General features: G+C 39.4%; 1 protein-coding gene across 2 annotated transcripts in view; it reads left to right on the plus strand.

Annotated features, from left to right (window-relative positions):
* Window positions 1–22,497, plus strand: part of dpysl2b (dihydropyrimidinase like 2b) — a 38,677-nt gene extending 16,180 nt beyond the window's left edge. For both annotated transcript variants that reach the window (XM_012864187.3, XM_012864188.3), the window contains exons 2-14: window positions 5,382–5,470; window positions 5,604–5,788; window positions 7,106–7,270; window positions 9,457–9,518; window positions 11,475–11,555; window positions 11,866–11,934; window positions 13,861–13,981; window positions 14,561–14,717; window positions 14,832–14,973; window positions 15,110–15,280; window positions 17,588–17,767; window positions 17,977–18,142; window positions 18,806–22,497. In XM_012864187.3, the coding sequence (XP_012719641.1) occupies window positions 5,382–5,470; window positions 5,604–5,788; window positions 7,106–7,270; window positions 9,457–9,518; window positions 11,475–11,555; window positions 11,866–11,934; window positions 13,861–13,981; window positions 14,561–14,717; window positions 14,832–14,973; window positions 15,110–15,280; window positions 17,588–17,767; window positions 17,977–18,142; window positions 18,806–18,897 (1,680 nt within the window). In that variant the 3' untranslated portion in view covers window positions 18,898–22,497. The remainder of the gene's footprint in view (window positions 1–5,381; window positions 5,471–5,603; window positions 5,789–7,105; window positions 7,271–9,456; window positions 9,519–11,474; window positions 11,556–11,865; window positions 11,935–13,860; window positions 13,982–14,560; window positions 14,718–14,831; window positions 14,974–15,109; window positions 15,281–17,587; window positions 17,768–17,976; window positions 18,143–18,805) is intronic.
* Window positions 22,498–22,864: the final 367 nt, after the last annotated feature.

Consider the following 22,864-nt stretch of genomic DNA (forward strand, 5'->3'; position numbering starts at 1 on the left):
TTCCTGTACCTAGCCCCATCCATCTTCTCATCAGCTCTGACCAGCCTCTATGACTTTCTTCTTTCCACCCCTCCGTAAAGGCCAGTTTCGTGAAGAGCACGACTAACAGCAGTTGTCCTGTCAGCAGATTCTCTCACCTGAGCTGTGGATCTCTGCAGCACCTCCATAGTTATCATGGGCATGTTAGCTTCTTTGGAGTTTCGAGGAATTGAAAACAAATTTTCACCCGTCGTAGTCAAACTGCATTCATGTGGTGGGGCAGACCGTGGTGGGGGGGGCCAAACCGCAGCAGTGCGGTGACGGTGAACCCGTTGAGCTCTGTCCACATCCTGTTTGCTTGATTCCCAGACAGGAAAAGGTCGCTGGCATGCTTGGCTCGGATCCAGATCATTCACGCTCTCCCTTCGACCTCCACGAGGTCCTAAAAAAAATTCGATGACTTTACACCACAGTGCCGAACTGAAAGCTTGTGATCAATCGGGACCGAAAGCCGCGGCTAAAAACAGCCTCTGTGTTCCTGTAAAGGATCAAGCGTGAGCAAATGTCTTTAAACATAAGCAATAAGAGCCAGGTCCGTCTCAGACGCTGAAGCGCCCCTGCAGACTCCTCTGGCTAATGGATAATGACAGCCATGATGTAATGGGACATTTCAAAGCAGTCGTTGGGATGAACATGTGCCAGCTGTGGGCTGAAGCAAAGCCCGCAGCCGTATGGCCCACAGAATCGACAAATACCTCACAATGTTTTCTATTTAGTCCCATCACTGCTGGGTTCACACTTCCCACGGACGACTGGGAAGTAATCCTTTTATCAGTGATGAGCCGTGATCCATAATCATCTAAATGGACAGAAATAAACTGCTTCTAAAGTCTAAGACTAAGAAATGTTGATGTCTAATCTTCCCTCCATCCACTGGCTTTAGCCTGTTATCCATGCAGTCTTACAGGAGATGGCTAAGCTCATGTTTTATTTAATTGCTCTTAAACACCTAGCAATTAAACTTGTTTTACTCATTGAACAGAATGTGGCAACAGAAATGTGTCGGGACCTTCTTCCCCATAACGGTGACTGTTACCCACTCCGGCTGAAATAACTTGAGTGAGACATTTTCTCATAATCGTCCACCAGTCTCTGACATCAGTCTGAGGAAAGCTTGACCCACTTCTCACTGTCAGCTGTGAGATATTTGAAGGGTTTCTGGGGTGTAAAGCTGGCTTAAAGTCCCCCGACAGCATCTCAGTAAGATCAAGGTCTGGGGCTGTGACCCCGCCCCAGACTTTACTTTTCTTAGTTTTTAGTTCTTGGTGGTTTACTGGAGTGTTTTTGGATTATTAGCATGTTGCAAGGTCCAGCAAAGCATCACCAAACGATGGCTCTTCCACCTCCATGCTTTCCGGTTGGAATGAGGCGCTTTTCCTGAAATGCTGGATTTAGTTTAAAACATATGTGTCAAACTCAAGGCCCGTGGGTCGAATCCGGCCCGTCAAGGCAATTTATCCGGTCCTCAAAACCCAAAAAAGGCATATCATGTCATTAAGTAGAGGCATATATCCTTTTAAAGTGTATAAAGTGGCTAAAGCTGTGCCTCCTGTAGTGAATGTTGATTTTATTTCTTTAACTGTGTAGTAACAGCATCCTACCACTAGATGTCAGTTTTCACACAACACATTATAATGACCCAGAAATGTCCAAAAAGAGAAAAAGTGATGCAGAATGATGAGAATTTAAAGTGTAACTCACCCCAATATCATATATTTTTGCAGTTAAACTGTATAAACTGGGCCTAAGGGTGCTACTTTTATGTTAATGTGCATTTTATTTTCACATTTCGCTGTGAACTGAAATTAAATTCTGAAAGTATCGTGTATACAGGTGCAACCGGCCCTTTAAATGACTTCATGATACCAAAGTGTCCCAATATAGAAACGAGTTTGACACCCCTGGTTTAATCAAACATGTTTTAGACCCATTTGTCCAATAAACATTTTTTTTCCCAGATTCCCTGGCCTTTGTTCACATTCTGTGTGACAAACCTCAGTCTGGCCTTGATATTTTTCTTGGAGATCAAAGGTTTCCTGCTTGCACGACTCCTAGAATGACTCTGGTTTGCAGACAGCAAGAGCCTGATGTGGGTGGAACGATGACATTTTAGGGTTTCAGGAGACTTCTTTTAGCATCTTGCGGTCTGCTTTCAGAGTGAACCTTCTTGGTCAGTCACGCCACTGCTGTGTTGGAAATTGTAGGATACAGTGAAATGGCTGATTTGAAATTCTTTTGGCACCTCGTTAAGTTCCTTACCAGACTCAAAACTGCTACAATCTTCTTCCTGATGCCTCAAGACAATTTCTTTTTAATTTCACCGTAGTCTTCACTCTTACTTCAACAGTCAGGAGCCCCTAACTAAATGCTTGGGGGTTCAAACAGGCCAAACCTCCTTTAAAATAGAAAGTAATGATGCAGCTGATGTAACACACCTGTGTGGCATTTTGACTATAAATGTCGAGGTATCCAACTTCAGGTTGCTCAAGTACAAGCCGCCAGAGTTGACAAAGACTCGTGGGATAACCTGGATAACTGGGAACTTATGCAGGCAGGTGTCCTATTATTCCCCCACAAGAATATTTTTCAAATAAAAATATAATAAATAATCAGGGTATCCTGATTTATTTATTTATTTATTCATATGACTGTATGCAAGGTGCACTTTTTGAACTGAATGACTAAATTCACAGATTTTTTAAGGCAACAGATGCACCGTTAGTTTCAAAACTCTGTGATACCGGTGCTCCGCTCTTTACCGGATAGAATTTCATTAGATGGCTGCAAACACTAAGAGCAGGATGACCGATTGTGTACATGGAAAAAATAAAGCAGAGCTGCACCCATCAATCGGCCACAGATTGAAATTACACTTTTTTTTTCTTCATTAGCTCTGCAAAACAGTCTCTTGCCCTCCATTCTTTAAAAGAATCAAAACTAAGAAAGGCCACCATTTTCTGTCTATAAAAACATCAACAAACCGTCTTTTATATAATTATTTTGACCTTTTTTCAAAGTAGAAGATAAAGATTTTGGATTTTGATGCATAATTAGGAATGATCTTATAATTTCTTAGTTTTGTTTGATTTGAAAATACTGCCTCTGTCAATCGTTTTGCAGAACCTTTTTCTTTATGTAGGTTTTTCTCTGAAAAGTCGGGTTCTGAAGCTCAGAAATCAAAGAGAACAAGAAATCGGAGCTTTTCTGATTAGATGTGCTGACTTTCCGGATGTGCTCACTTGTGATCATCCAGTAATTAGTGATTAAGATTGAACGTTTTAAGCTGAAAGGTTAGCAGGTAAATTTAGACATGCTAGGAAAAGTATTTTTCTATTTTGTTTCTAATGTATGTAGACGTTAGTCGGTTCTAAACCAGAACACCAACCTTCTCAAGGATTTACCATCCAAACCTATAACTGACCACGTTCTTGAATGAGGATCCCAGATCCTGCAGAACTGTTGGGTTCAGCAGAACCTGAGTGGATCTTTAGGCTGGGTTTGGTGGTGGAGGTGCTGGGAGGGGGTCTGCAGGGCAGCACTTGTGTTTGGAGCCAGAGCTGCCGCTCGTCTCGAACAGAGAAGCCTTTGTTAGCCGGGGACGCCGGAGTCCTTGTGACCAGACCCGCCACTCCCTTTTTGGAGAGGGGGCCGGGGGGCCCCTGGGGGGAATGGAGGGAGAGAGGAGAGAGAAGGGGACACTGGTGGAGATGGTGGACTCCCCTCCACCTCTTCCTCTTCCTCTCCTCTTGCACATAAAAAAGTGCTGACTGCCTTTTTATGCTGGTCTGCTCTGGTGTCTGTCACTGCAGCACATCGACCGCGTGCAGACGATGGACGGGTGGGTCCAGTGGCGGCCTGCTCTTTTTATTGTCTCAGGATTCTGTTGAACTGAGCATAATCAAGATGCTCTCCTAAGGCAAAAAAGAACTGAAAGTCCTTCAGACATCAGAAATGCTTTCTTGGCAATTAAGATCCCCCACTTTAGATTTTAGCGACTCGACTTTTGAAAAGATGGTTTCTATAAAACACAAAGCTGGAAATAAATGTCTGTGAGGCACGGAAAAGGTTGGAATCAAAGTAGGATGCGAGACATCCTTGACATATGCAGATCCCTAATTAGGAGATTAAACGGGCTTCATGCAAATTATTCTCTACAGTTTTGACTTGAATTTTTATCCACACTGACTAGATTAAAGCATTTTAATAGAATTGACCCGTAACCCCTAAGTTCTTTTGGATCGTGCTTCCTCTTATCTATCCGTTCATTGTCTGTACCTACTAACCGTGGAGGACCAAGAGACGACTGGTGCCTATGTGCAGTGGTGGTTATTGGGCGAAAGGCGGGGTCGACCCTGGAGGGCTTATGTTACATTTCCCAAAATGTATTTAATTAAATCAGATATCTGCATCATAAGAGACGTTCGGTGGTAATTATGCATCTTACTAAACATTTTCTCACCAGTTAAATTCCCAGACAACATATTTTTTACAGAAATTAAAAGGTTAGTTTCACAGAAGTTACATGGAACCAGTTACTTTTTTAACGTTTGGGCTTCTAACTGAATTTGGTATCTTTCCAGAACCTAGACTAGGGGTCAATTCTAGAGAAGTACCCTGTATTTTCAGTAAAATCTCATATAGGCTATAGGAAAGTAACTCAAAAGTTTCATAAAAGTAACCTGAAAATCATGTCAAAGAAGCTTATAAATCACAGGAATCTCCAACTTCCTGGAAAGTAACCTGTAAGGTCTTTTAATCGGAAAATTCCAGGATAATTCCTGGAAGCACTCTGAGCTTTACTGGAAAGTAACCTGGAGGTACTTCCTGTTCAAATGAAGTTGTTCTTTCCACTGTCACCACCTGCTTGCTATGCAGCAGTATCTTCTGCAAAATCAGTGATTTAAAGCAATCAGGTTGGCTACCCTGGATATATATTTTTTTATCCTGGCATAATAAACTTAATTTACCTGCATTAGATCATAAATAGGTTTGAATGTGATCATCTCTATCCACTTGGACTGGTTTGCTTATACAGTTCTGTATGTAAACTGGATCTGCTTTTCTTGTAAAGATCTTTGTGATAATATTTGCTGAGAATTAGTGCTGTGTAAATAATTACCTGTACATTTTGGAATGTAACCAGTCAATTACAGAAAAGGACTCTTTTCCAGGAGAGCAACATATAAGTGGAGAGAAGAACTGGTTGCATAGTGATGCACTCACAGTTAAAATTATAACTGGATATTAAATTTTACAAATCAAAGCAGGAACAGATTCCTGAAGCTCTATTTTCTTACAGGTGGTAGATGTAGCGTTTAATGTTCTTTTGTTTTCCTTTGCAGAGTGACCGTCTCTTGATCAAAGGAGCGAAGATTGTGAACGATGACCAGTCCTTCTGTGCGGACATCTACATGGAGGATGGAGTCATTAAGTGAGTTTTCTGGCTTCCCTTTCAGCCTCTGGTAGTTTATCATGTCCTCCCTGCTGTTATGCTATGTTAAATACAGGACTTTTGTTGGTTTAATCGTTGCTATTTCAATGTCGACGCTTTTCTCCGTCCTCAGACAAATCGGAGAAAACCTCATCGTTCCCGGCGGGGTGAAAACCATCGACGCCCACGGTCGCATGCTGATGCCGGGGGGCATCGACGTGCACACGCGTTTCCAGATGCCCGACCGGGGCATGACGTCGGCCGATGACTTCTACCAGGGCACCAAGGCGGCGCTGGCCGGCGGCACCACGATGATCAGTGAGTCCTCCCCCTGAAAAAGTCTGAATTCTTCATCTGAAATTAATGGTTTTTAATCAAAGTGTCTAAAGAAGAACAGGAAGGAGGACATGGCCGTTTGCGACGGTATGAAACAGTTTGGTGAATCTCAGTAATTACAGGGAAAAATTGGCTTTTCTGTGGAAATATTGAAAGTGTGTGTTGGTTTTAGCTTTTTTCTTAGGAAATGTCAGTATTTCACTATCATAGTATTGTGTTTTTAGCTCAAATCTAGTTTTTAGTCAACCTTCTCTTGATTTTACCATCAAAATACTGAAGTCTATCCTGACGTGCAAACTAAATGCCAGTTTTAACAGCAAAGTTAAGTCCACTGCTGATATGATCTAATTTTAACCTTATAATGGCAAATGTTTAATTTTTGCTACACTACTCATTATCAAATGTAGTACTTTTCCTAAATAACTGATATCCTGAATATACCATGGTAAATTCTGCTGAATACAATGTTTTTGTTGGGAAACCTCTGATAATACATGACTATAAATGCTTACACTGTAGAGAGGGAACTAAAAGTAAGTAAAGTTTTCTTAAATTGAGTGTATTGGTCTTTGATTTGAGCAGGCAAATTTAAATGATCTGCCAATGGAATATGATTTTTGTACTTAAAATAGAAACAACTGTGCAGAATATCTAATTATCTTATTTTAGGGGTAGAAATACTCATTCCGTTGGCAGATAATCTTATGTACCTGCTCGAATCAAGGACAAATACACTAATTTCAAGAACATTTTACTTACTTTTAGTTTCCTTTTTGCAGTGTAATGCAATAATTAGTGTACATAAGCATCCATTAAACCGTTTAAAGATAAAGAAATGTATTTTATGGCTATCATTTTAATATTGTTAAATATATTTTGAACTCTAAAGAAAACAAAGCAGCTAGTGCAACCGTAAATGAAATGCTGGGGCTCCATGTGCCGAATCAGCAGCTCTCCCTGGCAGCAAAACAAACTCTCCCTGCATACTGTTGTCACCTCAGGCTGAACGCTGACTGCTGCAGACCCAGAGAGGGTCAGTCAGGCCTGGAACGTGGACGCTACGTAACCCGGCGCCGTTTCCATGGCCAAACAGACCCACGTAGTCAGAACAGGTCGTTAAAATTAATTAGGAAATACCTCATGTTGCTCGTGTTGGAGGCTTGGTTAAATTTAAAGCTGCATCCACTGCGGTATTCACAGGTTTACACATATTCGTAGAGCAGGGATGCCATAATAAATTTGCTCTTTTTAAAACTTCTGGTTTTGAAAGATGACCACTGTTTTCGTGTGTCTATCCAGTTGATCACGTGGTCCCAGAGCCCGGCGTCAGCCTCATGTCCGCCTTCGAGCAGTGGCGCGAGTGGGCCGACAGCAAGTCCTGCTGCGACTACTCGCTGCACATCGACATCACCGAGTGGCACCGGGGAATCCAGGAGGAGATGGAGACGCTGGTGAAGGATCACGGTACGAGCTCAGAGTAATTCTGAACTTTAATAACGTTTATCAATATTTTTATTCAGCTCGTTGCGCGGTGAAATAATTTCTTGTGAACAACCTTATCGGCATTGACCAGCCGGTCAGGTCCACAAACCTTACCTGGTCCCAGCCAGCACTCCCAGAGGGTTTTTATACCCACTGAGGATTTCTTAAATAAATGGTCAATACTTGCATCAGAATCAGAATTTTTTTTTTTTTTTGGGTCCAGGAGCAAAACTCCGACCTTCTTCCACTTCTAGGGATTTGCATAATTATAGTCAGTCTTGACCAAGGATCCTGGGGGCCATTTGCTCTTGAGCGGCCCCTGACTACAATTCAAGAATGGTAAAAAAATAAATAAATTGGCCCCATCAGTACATATGAATGATGTTGATTGAGACTTTTTTTTCTTTTCGGAATAGATCAAAATTACAAATGAAAAATAAAATAATAATAAAATCTTCTTACAATGAGTATATGTCAGGTACAAAACAAACTATTTCTTTAATAAGTGCCATTTTTACAATCCTTTTAATTACATAGTAAATAGAACCTTATCTATCCAGTGAAAGTACGACATAAATCCTGTTCCTATTGCTGAAAATAGGTTACATTTTGTATTTCATATTTTACTGTTTTTTTTTTCTTCTTTCTACCGAAAGGAATTAATTTGCAAACTCGTCTTTCCTCCAACAAGGCAGGCAGGCAAACCGTTTTGAAGTTTGGGATCTACAATGACTTAAACATCTCCTTTCCACAAAAAAATAAAATAAATAAATAAATATATATATATATATATATCTATATATATATATATATATATATATATATATATATATATATATATATATATATTATCTATAATATATATATATATTCTATATATATATATAAGGGCTGCACAGTGGCGCAGTGGGTATAAATAAATATATATATATATATATATATATATATAAATAAATAAATAAATAAATAAATAAATAAATAAATAAATAAATAAATAAATAAATCTGACCTCCTTACAAGTTATATTAAATTAATAAATGTATGCTTAGTTTTATTCTTGAGCAGGTAAATAAAATCACTATATAATGTGTTTTTATTTATTTATTTTTTTACATATATTTATATTTTTTGGCTTCTGAGTATTAGGGTTGGACGATAATTCAATAACAATATATATATCGATGATAGAAAAAAAGGGACAATAAAAAATTCAATAGAATAACAGTTTTCCTTCCTTTTGCATTCTAGCCTATCATGTATGTTAATATTACAGTCGTTACATCCTCCCAACCAATCACAACGCAGACCCAGGAACCAAGCTCCGCCCCCTTCAAAGAGTTCAGAGAGCACGCGTTCTTTTTCATTTTTTAAATACTTGCAGTTTTGGTAAAAAGTTGGTTGAATAAAGGGTTGAGTTTGAATTCAGTGTTTGTGTTCTTTATCTAAAAGTAGGTCATTAAGCAACAGCATAAAATGGTCAGAGCTGCACTTAAAATATGTTTTGAATTTGTTGATAATTATCAATATCGATCAATATGATTTCTATTTTATCAATATGCTTTTTTTTCTATATCGTCCAGCCCTTCTGAGTACTTTTGACTTTGAATCTGGCTCATGTGATGAAAACTTTGGACACTCCACCATTAGACAGTTCCATTCTTCTCATTGACGTTCCTGATTTAAAAAAAACAACAACAAAAAATGCTCCTTACTGGAACCACCTCAGCTGACTCCTTTGAATGTGCAGCAACATCTTTTCTGCCCCTTATACTCAATGGAGGAGGGTCCCTCCAGAGACTTTTTGTGCCCTAATTGGTAGAAACCTCTGAGTACCAAGTAAAGAACATGTTTCAGGACATTTATGAGCCGTACAACTTTAAATCCATATTTGGCCCAGATTAGTTATCAAAGGGCAAAAAATATAATTTAAGAAATATGAAGTTACAATACAAGAATGTGTATGTTTCTTTTATGTTCATCAGAAGTGGGTAAAACATTGAGATTATGTCCAAACCACTACCAGATTCTTACAAAACAGCATTTACTAGTTTCAGTGGCCGATATAAAGTCTGTGACTCACGTAAAAGAAATTCAGTCGAAATCATCTGATTTTGTTTCCTGCTCTGACCCTCGCTTGAACTAATTTATTTAAATTTGGTTGTCCTCAGGTGTCAACTCTTTCCTGGTCTACCTGGCCTATAAGGATATTTTCCAGCTTACTGATGCTCAGGTACGGCTCCTTTATTACTCCAAACAACATTTGTATCCACCCTGAATTTTCCAGCTGCATTTAAAAATTATCTAGCGCACACGTCTAGTATAAGCTTGGTGAGCTCTGCGTGCTGTTGTAGAATTTATTTCAGCACAGTTAAGCTTCGCTGGTAAAGCCGATTCAAACTCTTTAAATGAAACTTGCAACTTTTGTAGTAATTTTACGTATCTGCAACCTCAGTGTTTACTTGTTTTTCACGTAAATGTGTGGCCAACATTCTGAGAGGGAATAAAGAAGAGTAACTGAGACCCTACAAATACGGCCAATGTTTAAAAAAAGAATTAAAAAAATCATGCCTCGGCCTGGATTTTTGGCAAAGCTTGCGCTAAAGCTTGTGTCGGTTTGTCTTGGCGAGGCATTTGCCTCATACTGATAGTCTGAGTGTTTCTCTTGGGAGAGTGAGATGTAATAAAAGCCATATCTCAGTGCACATCTCACTCTGAGTCATGGTTAAAATGAATTAATCCTGTTTGAAAGCAGCTTTGAAGCAGACCCGTGTTGGTCTTTGCACCTGTGTGAGGAATGCAGGCTACCCGGAGCAGCCTCAGTTTATTCCTTTTTGTTTCTGTTCAGCCCCGACGCTGCATTGTTGCGCGTTTGGCAGCGAGAAGGTGATGATTGCTCGACTGAACCCATTATATTGCATTAGCAAGTAGATCGTGGGAAACTTGCATGTACTTGGGAAACACTTCAAATCACATATTTGGGGTTTGTGAAGGAAAGATGGGGCAACTGGAATCTAAAAGTTGTCGGTTCGATTCCAGCTTCTTCCTGCCACATGTCTATGTGTCCCTTGGCAAGGCACTTTACCCCAAGTTGCCCACCGATCAGCATAACGGTGAATGAATGTGGCCTGAGTGCAAATCCCTTAAAAATAAAAGTTATATTTAAATTCAATCCATTTACTATTTACAATGGTTTTGTTCTATAAATCATGAAATAACATTTGTTAATGATCCAGTAGTTTGGTGAAGGGTTTGGTTTATATTTATTTATTTATTGAGCTAATTAAATCAGCTCTACTTTAAATACGTGTAATCTGAACTGAAAATGTTCAGATTATTTTAAATCTCCAACACATATTAATACATACACTTTTTCACATTCAAAGGTTTACAGTGATGTGAATAAGTATTTGCCCCCTCGTTTTTCCAAAAGTAGCAAATAATTTTGGAAAGCTGAGTTCAATTTCTGCAGCCACGCCCGGGCAGGCGTCCTGCCAGACTTGTAGAATCGAAAGGTCCTTTATGAATAGAACCTGCATGACAACATGAAGTAAACTAAAAATAGCTAAGAAAGGAAATGCATTCGGCTTAAACTAACACAGCACTTTAGAAAAAGAATATCACCCCAACAGTCAAACATAGTGCTGGCAATGTAAAGGGTGTGGAGCCGCTTCGCCGCTTCAGGACAGCTTGCTGTCATTGATGAGACCATTAAATTGTCTCTCTAGCTGGAAATTCTGAAGAAAATTGTCTCTTTGTGGCGATAAGCTAGTCCAACCCTGCGTGCTTACAAAGAAATGTCTTAGGTGTGGCCTAGTCAAAGCCTGGACGTATATCTGTGGGCTAATATTCCTATACTGCAAACTAAAAGACCCAGTTATCGCAGACATTGATGTCAGCGATAAGGGAGGTTTGTGGGAGAAAACCTGCGTAGTTCCTTCACCTAATAAATTAAATCATTGTTCAAAAACTGCTTTTTGGGTTTACTCATCTTATCTTTACTCATACTACAATTTACTTGAAGATGTGAAACATGTAATCGGGTCAGCTGGCAAAAAAAAACGAGAAGAACTCCGTAAGGGGGGTAAATACTTTGTCACAACACGGTATATAGAAATCTCCATCAAATGAGATTTTAAAAACGTGCTTAAAGAGGAAATGTTAACCATCATCACCATCTTCTATGCAGGTGTACGAGGTGTTCAGCGTGATCCGCGACCTGGGAGCCATCGCCCAGGTTCACGCCGAGAATGGCGACATCGTTGCGGAGGTACGACACATACATGAGTATGAGCCGGGTTATTTGTCACCGCGTTTACGCGAGCGTTGGTGGGAGTAAACAGCCTGTCTCGGCGCCGTGCTCGCCGGCCACCACATGGAGCACGGAGGCTGGGAGGCACCATTTTTCTTCCCACACATGGCGAGACTGACGCCTGTAATTGCCAACAGATGCGGACAGACGGTTACGAGGGTCACGGCCGTGCTTGGGTTTTCGCCGTTGATCAGGAACGTCTGCACGTGACTCAGCGGTTCACATTCCCAACCGTGTGTGTGCTTGTGCTCGCGTGTGTTTTTTTTAGGAGCAGAGGCGGATCTTGGAGCAGGGGATCACCGGGCCTGAAGGACACGTGTTGAGCCACCCAGAGGAGGTGAGTCCGAGTCCAGACGGCGCTTGGAATACTGCCTCCGGTTCATCTCCACATTGCCTTTGTACTCGTCTATTTGCCTCTTGCTCTGTTACATGACTGTTTGACCTTTCCAGCCTGGCCCTACAGCGTTTGACAGTTTTACAGTCGTTGGATTCCTCTCTGCCTTGGCAAAAGTCGCGCATGTGAAAACAAGATGCCGAAACAAAGGATGGGATTTCTCATCAGGACATCTGTTAAAGAGATAACTCGCTGGTTATTGCTAAAACATGGATGTTCTTCTCCTGGTTTTCGCTTTTTTCTTTCTCAATAAGCCCTCTCTTCCCGCTGGGAAAAAAGCAGATCGTTAATGTGCTGGTTGCTTTAAATCTTGATTGTAAAATATGATGTTTATATATAAAAAAGGATGAGTAGGAGTAAAAAAAAGCATGTACTTGATTTGTTTTCAGCTGCCCAAGCCATAAATCATCTAAATCCACAATGAATAGCCCCAAGAAGACACCTAGTTAGACACACTTTGACAAGAAGTTGAAAACTCCTTTCACTTTACAACTGTTTACCCATTTTGTGCTGGTCTTTCACATAAAGTCCTCTAAAAACAATGTGACGTTTTAGTTTTAAAAAGGCTCTGTAGACTTGTCTACATCCACACTGACCTGATTGGCTCTCTATTTTTCATCCATGTCCCTAGAATTTAGTCCAAGCAGTTGAATCCTTCTAATTCCCTTCATAAGCGTCACAGAAACAGCAGAAGATTTGCATAAAGCATAACAAAAGTGTAAGCCACTTAAAAAATGTCCCAGAACACTGATTGACGGCTTTCTTTTTTTAACTGTTGAGAGCTAAAAACAATTTTAAAAATATCTAACTATAAAAAAATATGATGAAAGAAGGCAAATTATTGAAACTATGGGTCGAAACGCCCCTTTTACAAATTCGTACCTCACTTTGATACATGCGGGTTCCGGTTTCATCTCTTGCTGCTTCCATACTCGTAACTAAATAATGTCTCTAACAATTGAGCATCAAATTGATTCAACACTTTGAATTGTCTGATTACTGAAAAGTTCTTTTATAAAATAAATTTGCCTTGCCCACCCTCGTTAGGTAGGTGTTTTGATCTTTCATCGCTTTGCATTTATGGACATTTATATATACTTATATATCCCAAATATTGTATACTACACCATATATCCATCAATTTTGTTTGTATGAAGTGGGATACAAATTGGCAAAGTGTATCCAATCCAAGCAACGGGACAGGCTGCTGATGTACACACTTTTATGCATCATACAACCACTTTTTCACATACAAAATAGAAAATGACTTTGAATCTATTTTTTTTTTAAATTGATGCAGGACCTTTGAACTATGCTGTGGTGGATGGCTCCTTTTCTCTTATAAAATTGGCAAATAGGTCAAAATGGCAAGAACCTGGAAGTAAACTCAACTGGAAGCACAGGGTGAAAAACAAAAAATAAAACTAGAAGCAAAGATCTGGAAAAAAATAAGTTTGTTTGGATATAATAAACTGTGCAATCCAGTATATTAAAGAAACTCTTTTTTTAATAGATAATTTTCCTATTCAGTAAATGCATCACAATAAAGAACCCTTTTTGGTCGATAAACACATCAACCGACATGAACTTTCATGTACCAATTTTTGCGTTAAAACAAAGGCTGATAAAGATAACAGTAATATGCTTTTATGCATAAATGGGAATATTTTAATAAATCCTTCTTTTCTACCAGACTCCTAACTGTTACCTCTGTTAAAGAACTTAATAGTATGTGTTCTCGTACATGTTATAACTCTAAATCTAAATTGGTCAAAATCAGAGTTGGAAGCTAAGGCCTCAAAGAAAAACCTGATCTGTGCATTTCTAAACATATGTGTTTTTCTAAAACCGGTCATTTTTTTCCCCCAGGTGGAGGCAGAAGCGGTTAACCGTGCTGTTACTGTGGCCAATCAGACGAACTGCCCCCTGTATGTGACCAAGGTGATGAGCAAGAGCGCTGCTGATGTCATCGCTCAGGCAAGGAAGAAGGGTGAGGAGCTTCAGCCGAATATCTACCTAGTGTGGCTTAAATACAACCTTCAGTTTGATTTATGGCAAACTGAGCGTGTAAAACAGAAGGTGGGTGCTTTGTGACTAAATGTTTAAGAGTGCAGCAGTTAGGCTAGGGCCAATATGTAATTATCAGGATAACCTAACGCTGTTATAAAGATTTAAGATTTTGCTGTGCAACCGTTGCAATACAAATAGGGAAAGTTAGACAAATTAAGAGTAAAAAAAACTACAGTAAAATAAGTAACTAAATGCAACATATTGCATTTAATACATTTGTATATGCAATATATAACAATTAACATTGTAATTACAAATACTTAGACAGTTTTTATTGATAAAAGTTTTTTATAAATATTATAAGCTTGGTTGGCCACCGGGTTTTATTTGCCCTCGCTCCAGGCTAAGCCTTGTTTATTTATTTGTAATAGTAGTAACCCTTCTGGACAACTAGCTCGTTATTAGCTTAACAGACAAGGACAGCCCAATGACCGGGTGCTGTTGTGCTGTTGTAACCTGCCTATGTCTTGTAGCAGTGGCTTATTTAACAATTTTCCAGGTACCGTGGTCTACGGTGAGCCAATCACTGCTAGCCTGGGTACAGATGGTTCACACTACTGGAGCAAGAACTGGGCCAAGGCTGCCGCCTACGTCACGTCCCCTCCGCTGAGTCCTGACCCGGCCACTCCGGACTATCTCAACTCCCTGCTGTCCTGGTAAACACTGGATCCGAACTTTCAAAGTGGAGACTCATTTAGAAATGTATTTGCCTCAGCATTCCAGTTATATTTCGTTTTTTTTTTCTATGTACTCTTTATTGATCTTCATAGTGGTGACCTTCAAGTGACAGGAAGTGCTCACTGTCCCTTCAACACTGCCCAGCGTGCTGTTGGGAAAGACGACTTCACTTTGATTCCTGAGGGTGTCAATGGCACAGAGGAGAGGATGTCTATCATCTGGGACAAGTGTGTGGTATGTATCCTCCTGACAGGCAAAACGGTTAGAACAGTCAAACAAATGGTCAGGAATCATAAACATTCAGTATAAACACACTAAAGGATCAAGTGACTCTTGCTCAGTTCTCATGCTCAGTTTTGATTTGTTCCAGGTGACTGGTAAAATGGATGAAAACCAGTTTGTGGCCGTGACCAGCACCAACGCAGCCAAGATTTTCAACCTGTACCCCCGCAAGGGCCGCATCGCTGTGGGTTCGGATGCGGACCTCGTGCTCTGGGACCCAGATGTCACAAAGATCATCTCTGCCAAGAGCCACAACTCTGTACGGTCCCTTTCATTCTCTGTAATCAGTGTCAGCGGGAGTGAAGGGGATGTTAGTACGCTTTTTTTTTGTGTGGTTGGGAAGAGTTATGGCCGTCTGACTGCTGAACAGGGTGGGGGCCTCACATGGTGTCAAGGGAGTGATGTCATTCATAAAATCTGCCAGAGAAATGAAACACATCACCGTCTGATTGTTTTCAGGTTGCGTGTCTGTATATGTATGGATGAAAGACAGAGACCATTGCTGTGGATGTTCTGGGAATCAGCTCCTTTGATCCGGTTGTGTCTTTTTAGTTTGTTTTTGTTCCATGGGAGAAATAGTATATAGCCTACGAGTGGGTGAGTAATGGGAAGGCTAATGCTACTGGTGATCTCATATCGGGATAAAGTTTGCCAGATTGCCATGACCTCAGCCTTAGCTCCAGTAGCTTTTAGGAAAATGCAATTTATAAGGCTTCCAAAGTGGACACACACAAATCCCTTTAATGAACAAGCTTCCTCATCTGTCGGGATAAAAATGAATGCCTGTGTTCCCCATCAGCTTATACCTCTTCTCCACACAATTTGCTATTTTATTAGACCACAGGGAACACATGGAACACAGTGTATCACTATTAATCAGTTAAAGGAACAGTTTTGTGTGTTTTGTAAGTAGGGTTGTGTAGAGTCATTATCTTCACTATCAGCTGGTAGAGTGATCTCCAGTTTGGATAATCTGGGAATAAGTCTAATGGCTACTCAAAACCAGGCAAACTTAAATCAACTTAAACCCACAACTTCCATATCAGTTTACCTCTGACGCCGTATCAAGTATTTTTAAATCTCATCACTCTTTACATCTGACAGCTATTAACATTGTCATAATTCTCTTGATTGCACATCCTTTGTGTGTCTATGCAATGTGTGTGTGCTTGCTGGTGAAGATTCTCAGTCATCCAGGTCATGGTCATTCCAAAAAAGTAAAAAACAATGCAACTGGACTTGTTTTCCGTAGTTGAAGACGTTTCGCTTCCTCTCCCGGAAGCTTTCTCAATTCAAAAAGGTGAATTGAGGTTTTTGAATTGAGAAAGCTTCCGGGAGAGGAGGCGAAACGTCTTCAACTACGGAAAATAAGTTCAGTTGCTTTTGATTTTTACTTTTTTGGAAAGTGTGTGTGCTTAGGTTGCTAAAATATCACACCATCCGTGCCATTTAAAATAAGTTCCTCATCTAGTTTCTCAATTTTTTGTTAGCCACAGTGCAAAATTTCCCATTACAATTAGTTTCCAAAAAAAATATAAGTTGATTTCAGGTAAACGGAGAATTTAAAAAATTATCAGAGGATTTCTGTTAGAAAGTGGAAACATTTTCCTGGAAGTAAAATGATAGCCACTGAGGAAATGGCATGGCAAAACAAACTTTTTTAAAACTGCAGAAATTAAAACAGCATAAACAACAATCTCATGCAGAATTGACAATGTATAAAACTAAGATAGTGTAGCTTTAAGCTTAGGCTTCTGGTAATGTGAGCAGTTGTTAGCATAAGTAGCTCTCGGCTTGAGTAGATTAAATGTTAGTTTATGTTGCTGTTGGCCTAAGTAGCAATTATTTTAAATTTCTGGTAGCTTTGATATTTGATAACCTCAACAGCTATCAGTTTAGGACGGAACAAGCTTTGGTAGATGATAGCTTGACACAATGTTAGTTTAGGTAAGTGCTAGCTTTGGCAGTTGTTATCTCAAGTAATTTGTACCTTTGGCATAGGCTAGCTCTATTAGTTGTTAGCTTAGGTATGCAAGTTCGAATAGCTGTTATGTTTAATCGATCTTAGCTTTAGTACCGATTAGTTTTGGCAATCAGTTTGTAGCTGTTAGTGTTAATAGATTTTAGTTTAGGTAGCTGTTTATATGACCTATCTATCAGACTACTGTCAACTGTAGTAAAAGACCGATATTCAGAATTACTAGTTACAGTTGTGCTTTAAAGATCCCTTCAACCTACTGTCGCAAAGAATGTTATTTCACTTCTGGCTATTTTAAAACCTATTGTTTAAATCTGTGAACTAAGGGGACGTAAACCTGTTATAATGTTCTGTAAATGTGTCTTGATATTGTGAATCATTGTGTCCATGCTTTAAAGCTTCTGTTAAGGTTTATTATTTCAGCATTTTTTCAAGAAATAAACAACAGGATTAAAAAAGGATTTTCAAAGCCAATAGAATCCAAAATAAATGGTCAAACTGACCAAGAAAATTTAAATTCTTCAAGTTAACAAAAATAAAAGAAAAAAACTTTCTTTAGATGTTCTTACCATTTCCTGTCTTTTTTAGGCCGTAGAGTACAACATCTTTGAAGGCCTAGAGGTGCGCGGTGGCCCTCTGGTGGTTATCAGTCAAGGTAAGATTGTCTTGGAGGAGGGAGCCCTCCATGCCACTGAGGGCTCGGGACGTTTCGTCGCCCGCAAACCTTTCCCTGACTACGTCTACAAGAGGATAAAGGCTCGCAGCAGGGTACAGTGTTACGTTTCTTCTATGACGTGTGTCTAGTCTAGTCAACTGATGATAGTATTGGTTTTTTTTATCAGCCTGGTAATAGTTGCAAACTTTAAAGCCAATACTCCTACAGTAGAAATCAGATGTTCATTGTGTCTATTCTAATTCAAAGGGGACACAGTTTTGGTTCTTAATGCTCTGCCTGGTTGTTATTTCTCATATTGCAGCTGGCTGAGCTGAGGGGTGTACCCAGGGGACTGTATGACGGTCCAGTCTGCGAGGTGTCCGTCACTCCTAAAACCATGACGCCTGTCTCTTCTGCCAAGACCTCACCTGCCAAACAACCCAACCAGCCTGTCCGCAACCTGCACCAGTCTGGCTTCAGCCTGTCTGGTGAGTCATATACCAGCAATCCATAAACTTTACTTACAGTCAGTGCTAATAACTTCTTTCTGTCATTTTGAGTTTCATATTTCATAAAAAAAATAACTTGTAGATAAACCAGTTGAAGGTCTCAAGGACATACTGTTACCATGCTGAAATAATCCAAGCTTTCAGCAAAGAGATTGCACTGCAAGTCAGTAAAAATAAAATAGTAAAGACCTTTAGAAACCTTGAACAGTATTTGGCGTACGTATTTTATGTCACTGAAAACAAAATCCAAAGAACCAATGAGGGAATTGGCTTTATTTATGATTATCAAGCACGTTATCTGTGCTATTAATCAAATATGTCTGTCCTATATTCAACTGTTTTAAAACCATAAAATACCATTCAGCCATCCATCTCAGCTTCTGCTGTATCTCCATAAATCCTTTCTCCTTACGATGTCTGAATTTCCCCAGTTCCATCTTTAAAATTTGACCACCGGGGAACTATCTGCCGTAACCTAATAATGAATTTTGGTACAATAGTTTAAAAAGACTGAGAACTGTGCAAATGTGAATTCTGGAAAAGTATATATTTTGATATGTCATATATGTAGGAACCTTGCATTTGGTCTGATCAAAATCTGTAAACTGAACTGAGAAGTCATCTTTCCATTTGGTCACATAGGTGCTCAGATTGATGACAACATTCCCCGTCGGAACACCCAGCGCATTGTGGCGCCCCCAGGTGGCAGGGCCAACATCACCAGCCTGGGTTAAATGTCCACCACCAAACCCCCACCCTTTCACCCTGCTGAGGAGGAAATTAGTCTAAGGATGGCGTTAAGCCGGTGAGATCCAGCTGAGAAGAGATGCCATAACACCCGAAGCCGAACCCTTCACAGCACCTCGGCCACCCGCTTGTTCAGCGTTGATCCCGACACTTCCTCCTTTGCAGATTTTCTCACCTACCAACTTTCCTGTTTTCCCCAACCTCTATTGGACACAGTTAGAAATAAATAGAAAACAAACTAAAGGAAGAAAGAGAAAAAAAATAACACTGCTTTTTGAGCACTTTTGACTGCATTATTTAGTTGTTTTTTTATATATATATTGTACTTTCTTTATTCCATTTGTCCTTTTTATTTTTTTTGCTTTGCTGTTTTTGTTGAGCATTCAGGTGAGTCAGTTCAGACAAAATAAGGTAACGTTTATGCACGATGCAGCATTTTAGTTGATGATTTTATTTTGGTTTGAGCTAAAATGGAGACTGGGTACCAAATTTAACAGTTTTAACAGTGTTGCAGCCAGGTCAACAATCTTCATTCTTTTGATAATTGACAATGAAGGCTGACTTAGGAGTTAAAATAATGAAAGACTTTTTTTTTCTATTTTTGTTCATTTGTTTCTATCACGGTGTATCTAATATTTTTCCACCTGTGACTTTGCCAAAGTAAGTCATGCGATGGTTGGAAAAAGCTTTGTGCTTCATCTCTCATCTTAGGGTCGTACTTGCATTGCAGAATTGGTGGTTGAGAGTTGTGGTTCATTAAGAAAGTTTTACTCTGTCAAACCTTGTCTTTCCATGCCTTATTATCTCTTAATCTGTCAAGGCCAGGAAGTGACTGATTTCCCTCCTTGTTTGCATTCCTGAGTCACAAAGGTCCAATTTTCTCATTTGACCGCTGCAGAAGTCACTCACAGCCGTCCTTCACCAACCAACTGCTGCTTTTGCAAACAAACTGTTTTCTACTCATCAAAATCTTTCCTTCATTTCCACTTTTTATGTGCCTGAACCAACAGAAGTTGTACTGATATTTTTGATTTTATTCTTTGTTTATTTGTTGTTGAGGTAAGTGAAGGATGTAAGATAAAAAGATGTAAAATAGCCAGGATTAACCGATTCAAAGGTGCCAGATTTTTGTGCTTTCATAGGGCCTATTCAGCTCAATTGAGCCCTCCGTAAAGGCAAAAAAGATCAATATCTTGAAATGTTCTAATGTTTTAGAGTTTTTACCTTGTTGTCAAACTGCTTTTTAGTGTTATTCTGTAACTAGGTGCCTAAGGGCTGAGCACTATTGATTTACGCTTGAACGTAGACATGAGCTAATGTAGTTCTGACTGATATCTTGTATCGATGTGAGTGAGGAATGGGACACCTACATGAGGCGCCTGCTACAAAAATGTTTCTGTAAAGGATTAAATAAGTGTTAAAATTGCATTTTTTGCAGAGCCATAGCAGATATGAGAATCAGCGATCATGCAGTTGCTACATTTTCAATTGTAATTTTCTCCCTAGGGTTATCTATGGGAAATTTGACATGTGGTTCATTAAAGGAGTTGTACAGAAACTGAATAATAAAAGCCTGAGATCAATGAGTTTAACGCTGGCATAGACTAACTGCAACTAATTTGCATTGGTTAAACATTCGCTATATTAGCATGATGAGCACCAATGATACTGTGTTAATGCTAACATCCACAACAGTAATTGAACACAGTTATTAGCTGGCTTTTTGCTAATGCCAGCATCATGCTAATTCTAATATTAGGCCATGAGCAATTATATGCTATTGTTAGCATAGTAATAGCTAATATTTGCATGTTAACATTGGCATTCACTGAAAAAGAAATTGCTTATTACTGGTATGCTAACTGTAGCATGCTAGCATCTACATGTTATAATTAGGACCAGCTAATTATACTCTCTAGACATTAGAATGCTAACAACTGACCTTAGCGTGCCAATGTTCTAAGCTAACAATTATCATTTTCAGACACCAAAGCACAAGCTGCTTCTGCATTAGTCATCATGGAATACTGACTTCATCCTGATTAAAACACAACCTGGAGTTAATTCTTTAATTAAAAGGTTTTTGAAAAATCTTTATTTACAACGTTATTTTAAGCCCTCGTCCAAGTTTCTGTTTGCGCTACCATGGTAGTTGCTAATTCGAGCCCGATTAATAATGCTAACATCCATAATTATATTGAATTATGGGTAATTTAGTCAGTCCAACATTTAGTCAACGTTGGATGCTAACTGCTGGTGAAACACATGGTGGAATGCTAGCGCTAATATCCATGGGAAAACTTTGCCTCCAGCCAATTAGAAGTATGTTGTTACCATAGCAACAGTATCATGCTAACACAATATGCTAACAGGCTGATTTAGCCACAGCGAATTATAGTATCTAGATGCTGGATTTGAGAGGTTTATGGAAAAATTGGTTGAAAAAATAACATTGAAATTGATAAATGACAGTATAAAATGATAGCCGTGTTGCCTCTAAATTATACACTAGAACATCGTTCGTCTAATCAACAACAAGTATATTAAGCGAATGAGTAAACTTTTTAATAAGGACCCAGAGGACCAATCACCATCTTAGCTGATGAAACACAATCTGGGGTGGCACAATCTAAGCTTTTCACTTAAAATATATTCTCAAATCCAAAGATTTTATATGGGAGACCACAATTACTTAATGGCTTTAGCTATAATGCTAGTCTTTGTTCATCTGGCATGTGAATAGTTTTACACAAGAATGCACTGCTCTCTTGTGCACTTTTGGAATCAGTGGCATAAAGCATTATCCTATTTGCAGTGACTGGAAATCTTTAGAAAGCCCACTGTTTTTCAAGATTTATTATCCAATCCAGTTTGTTTAAAGGCACAGCCACACACTTTGGCAACAACCCTCCCTTTCACCCGCTTCATCTGAACTTTTTTGTGTCTTCACTCTTTGGTTGGCTCTGGATGTTGTGTTGGCGACAAACCTCTAGTCTCATTCAGTGTTTGGCCGTTTGTCATGGCAACTCGGTGCTATTGTAGAAAACTGTGCTGGCATATTTTTTCAATTATCCTGCGGCGTGGACTCCAGACTCTGCTGAACCTCTAAACCATCAGAAAAGAATTATGTTAGAAATGCATAGAAGAATTTACTTTGATGCAAAAAAAAAAAAAGTCAACCGTCACTATGGGTGTCCTCAGTGTGTCTCATGCCTCCTCCGTCTACACACACAGTTTTACTCTTTTTATGCTCTGTCAGCTTGAATGCTTTCTTTCTATGCCATATTATGCTAATGATATATGAGTGACATGTATGTACCCAACATGCTGCAGACTGGCAGGTTCTTCCTTCTGTTCTGAGGTTGTTGATGCTGTTGAACACCACCTTTCCCCCCCTGAGGCCCGTAGTCACCCCACACCTCCTCCTCTGTAAGCTCTTCCCCCTACTTTTTGTGAAAGTGAAACTGTGTGATGGTGTTTGTCCTGGTGGCTGTGGGGTTTCTGGGATGCTTGCTTGTAATGACAAAAAGATCATGTGGACAGCGATGTAAAAAAATTAAAATAAACGAAACAAGGACTTCAAAATATTAAGTGTTTCTTTTGTTGTACTTTTCTCACAAAGGTCTGTAATATACAAAGTAGAGCTTTACTAATCATTAGTTTAAAAAAAGGTGATATTAATTTGGGGCTTTTAATCATTGATTTGAACAGTTCTTTTTCAAATGCAGTCATTGTGCATATTACAGCTTCTAGTTTCTCATCGTCATCAAAACTATTCGTTGGACAGCAGTAGTTGAAGTGACCATTACTAAGAACAATGGTAAAGTCTCATCACCTTAGTGAAGGCCTAAGAATGTCATACACAAGTTTGGAAAGAGAAATTTCTTGAGAACCATAGATAAAATGACTGGTTCAAACCACATTTGTGAAGTACAATTTATTTCTACGGGTCAC

This window comes from Fundulus heteroclitus, chromosome 8 (genome assembly GCF_011125445.2).
Source record: "Fundulus heteroclitus isolate FHET01 chromosome 8, MU-UCD_Fhet_4.1, whole genome shotgun sequence".
Lineage (NCBI taxonomy): Eukaryota > Metazoa > Chordata > Actinopteri > Cyprinodontiformes > Fundulidae > Fundulus > Fundulus heteroclitus.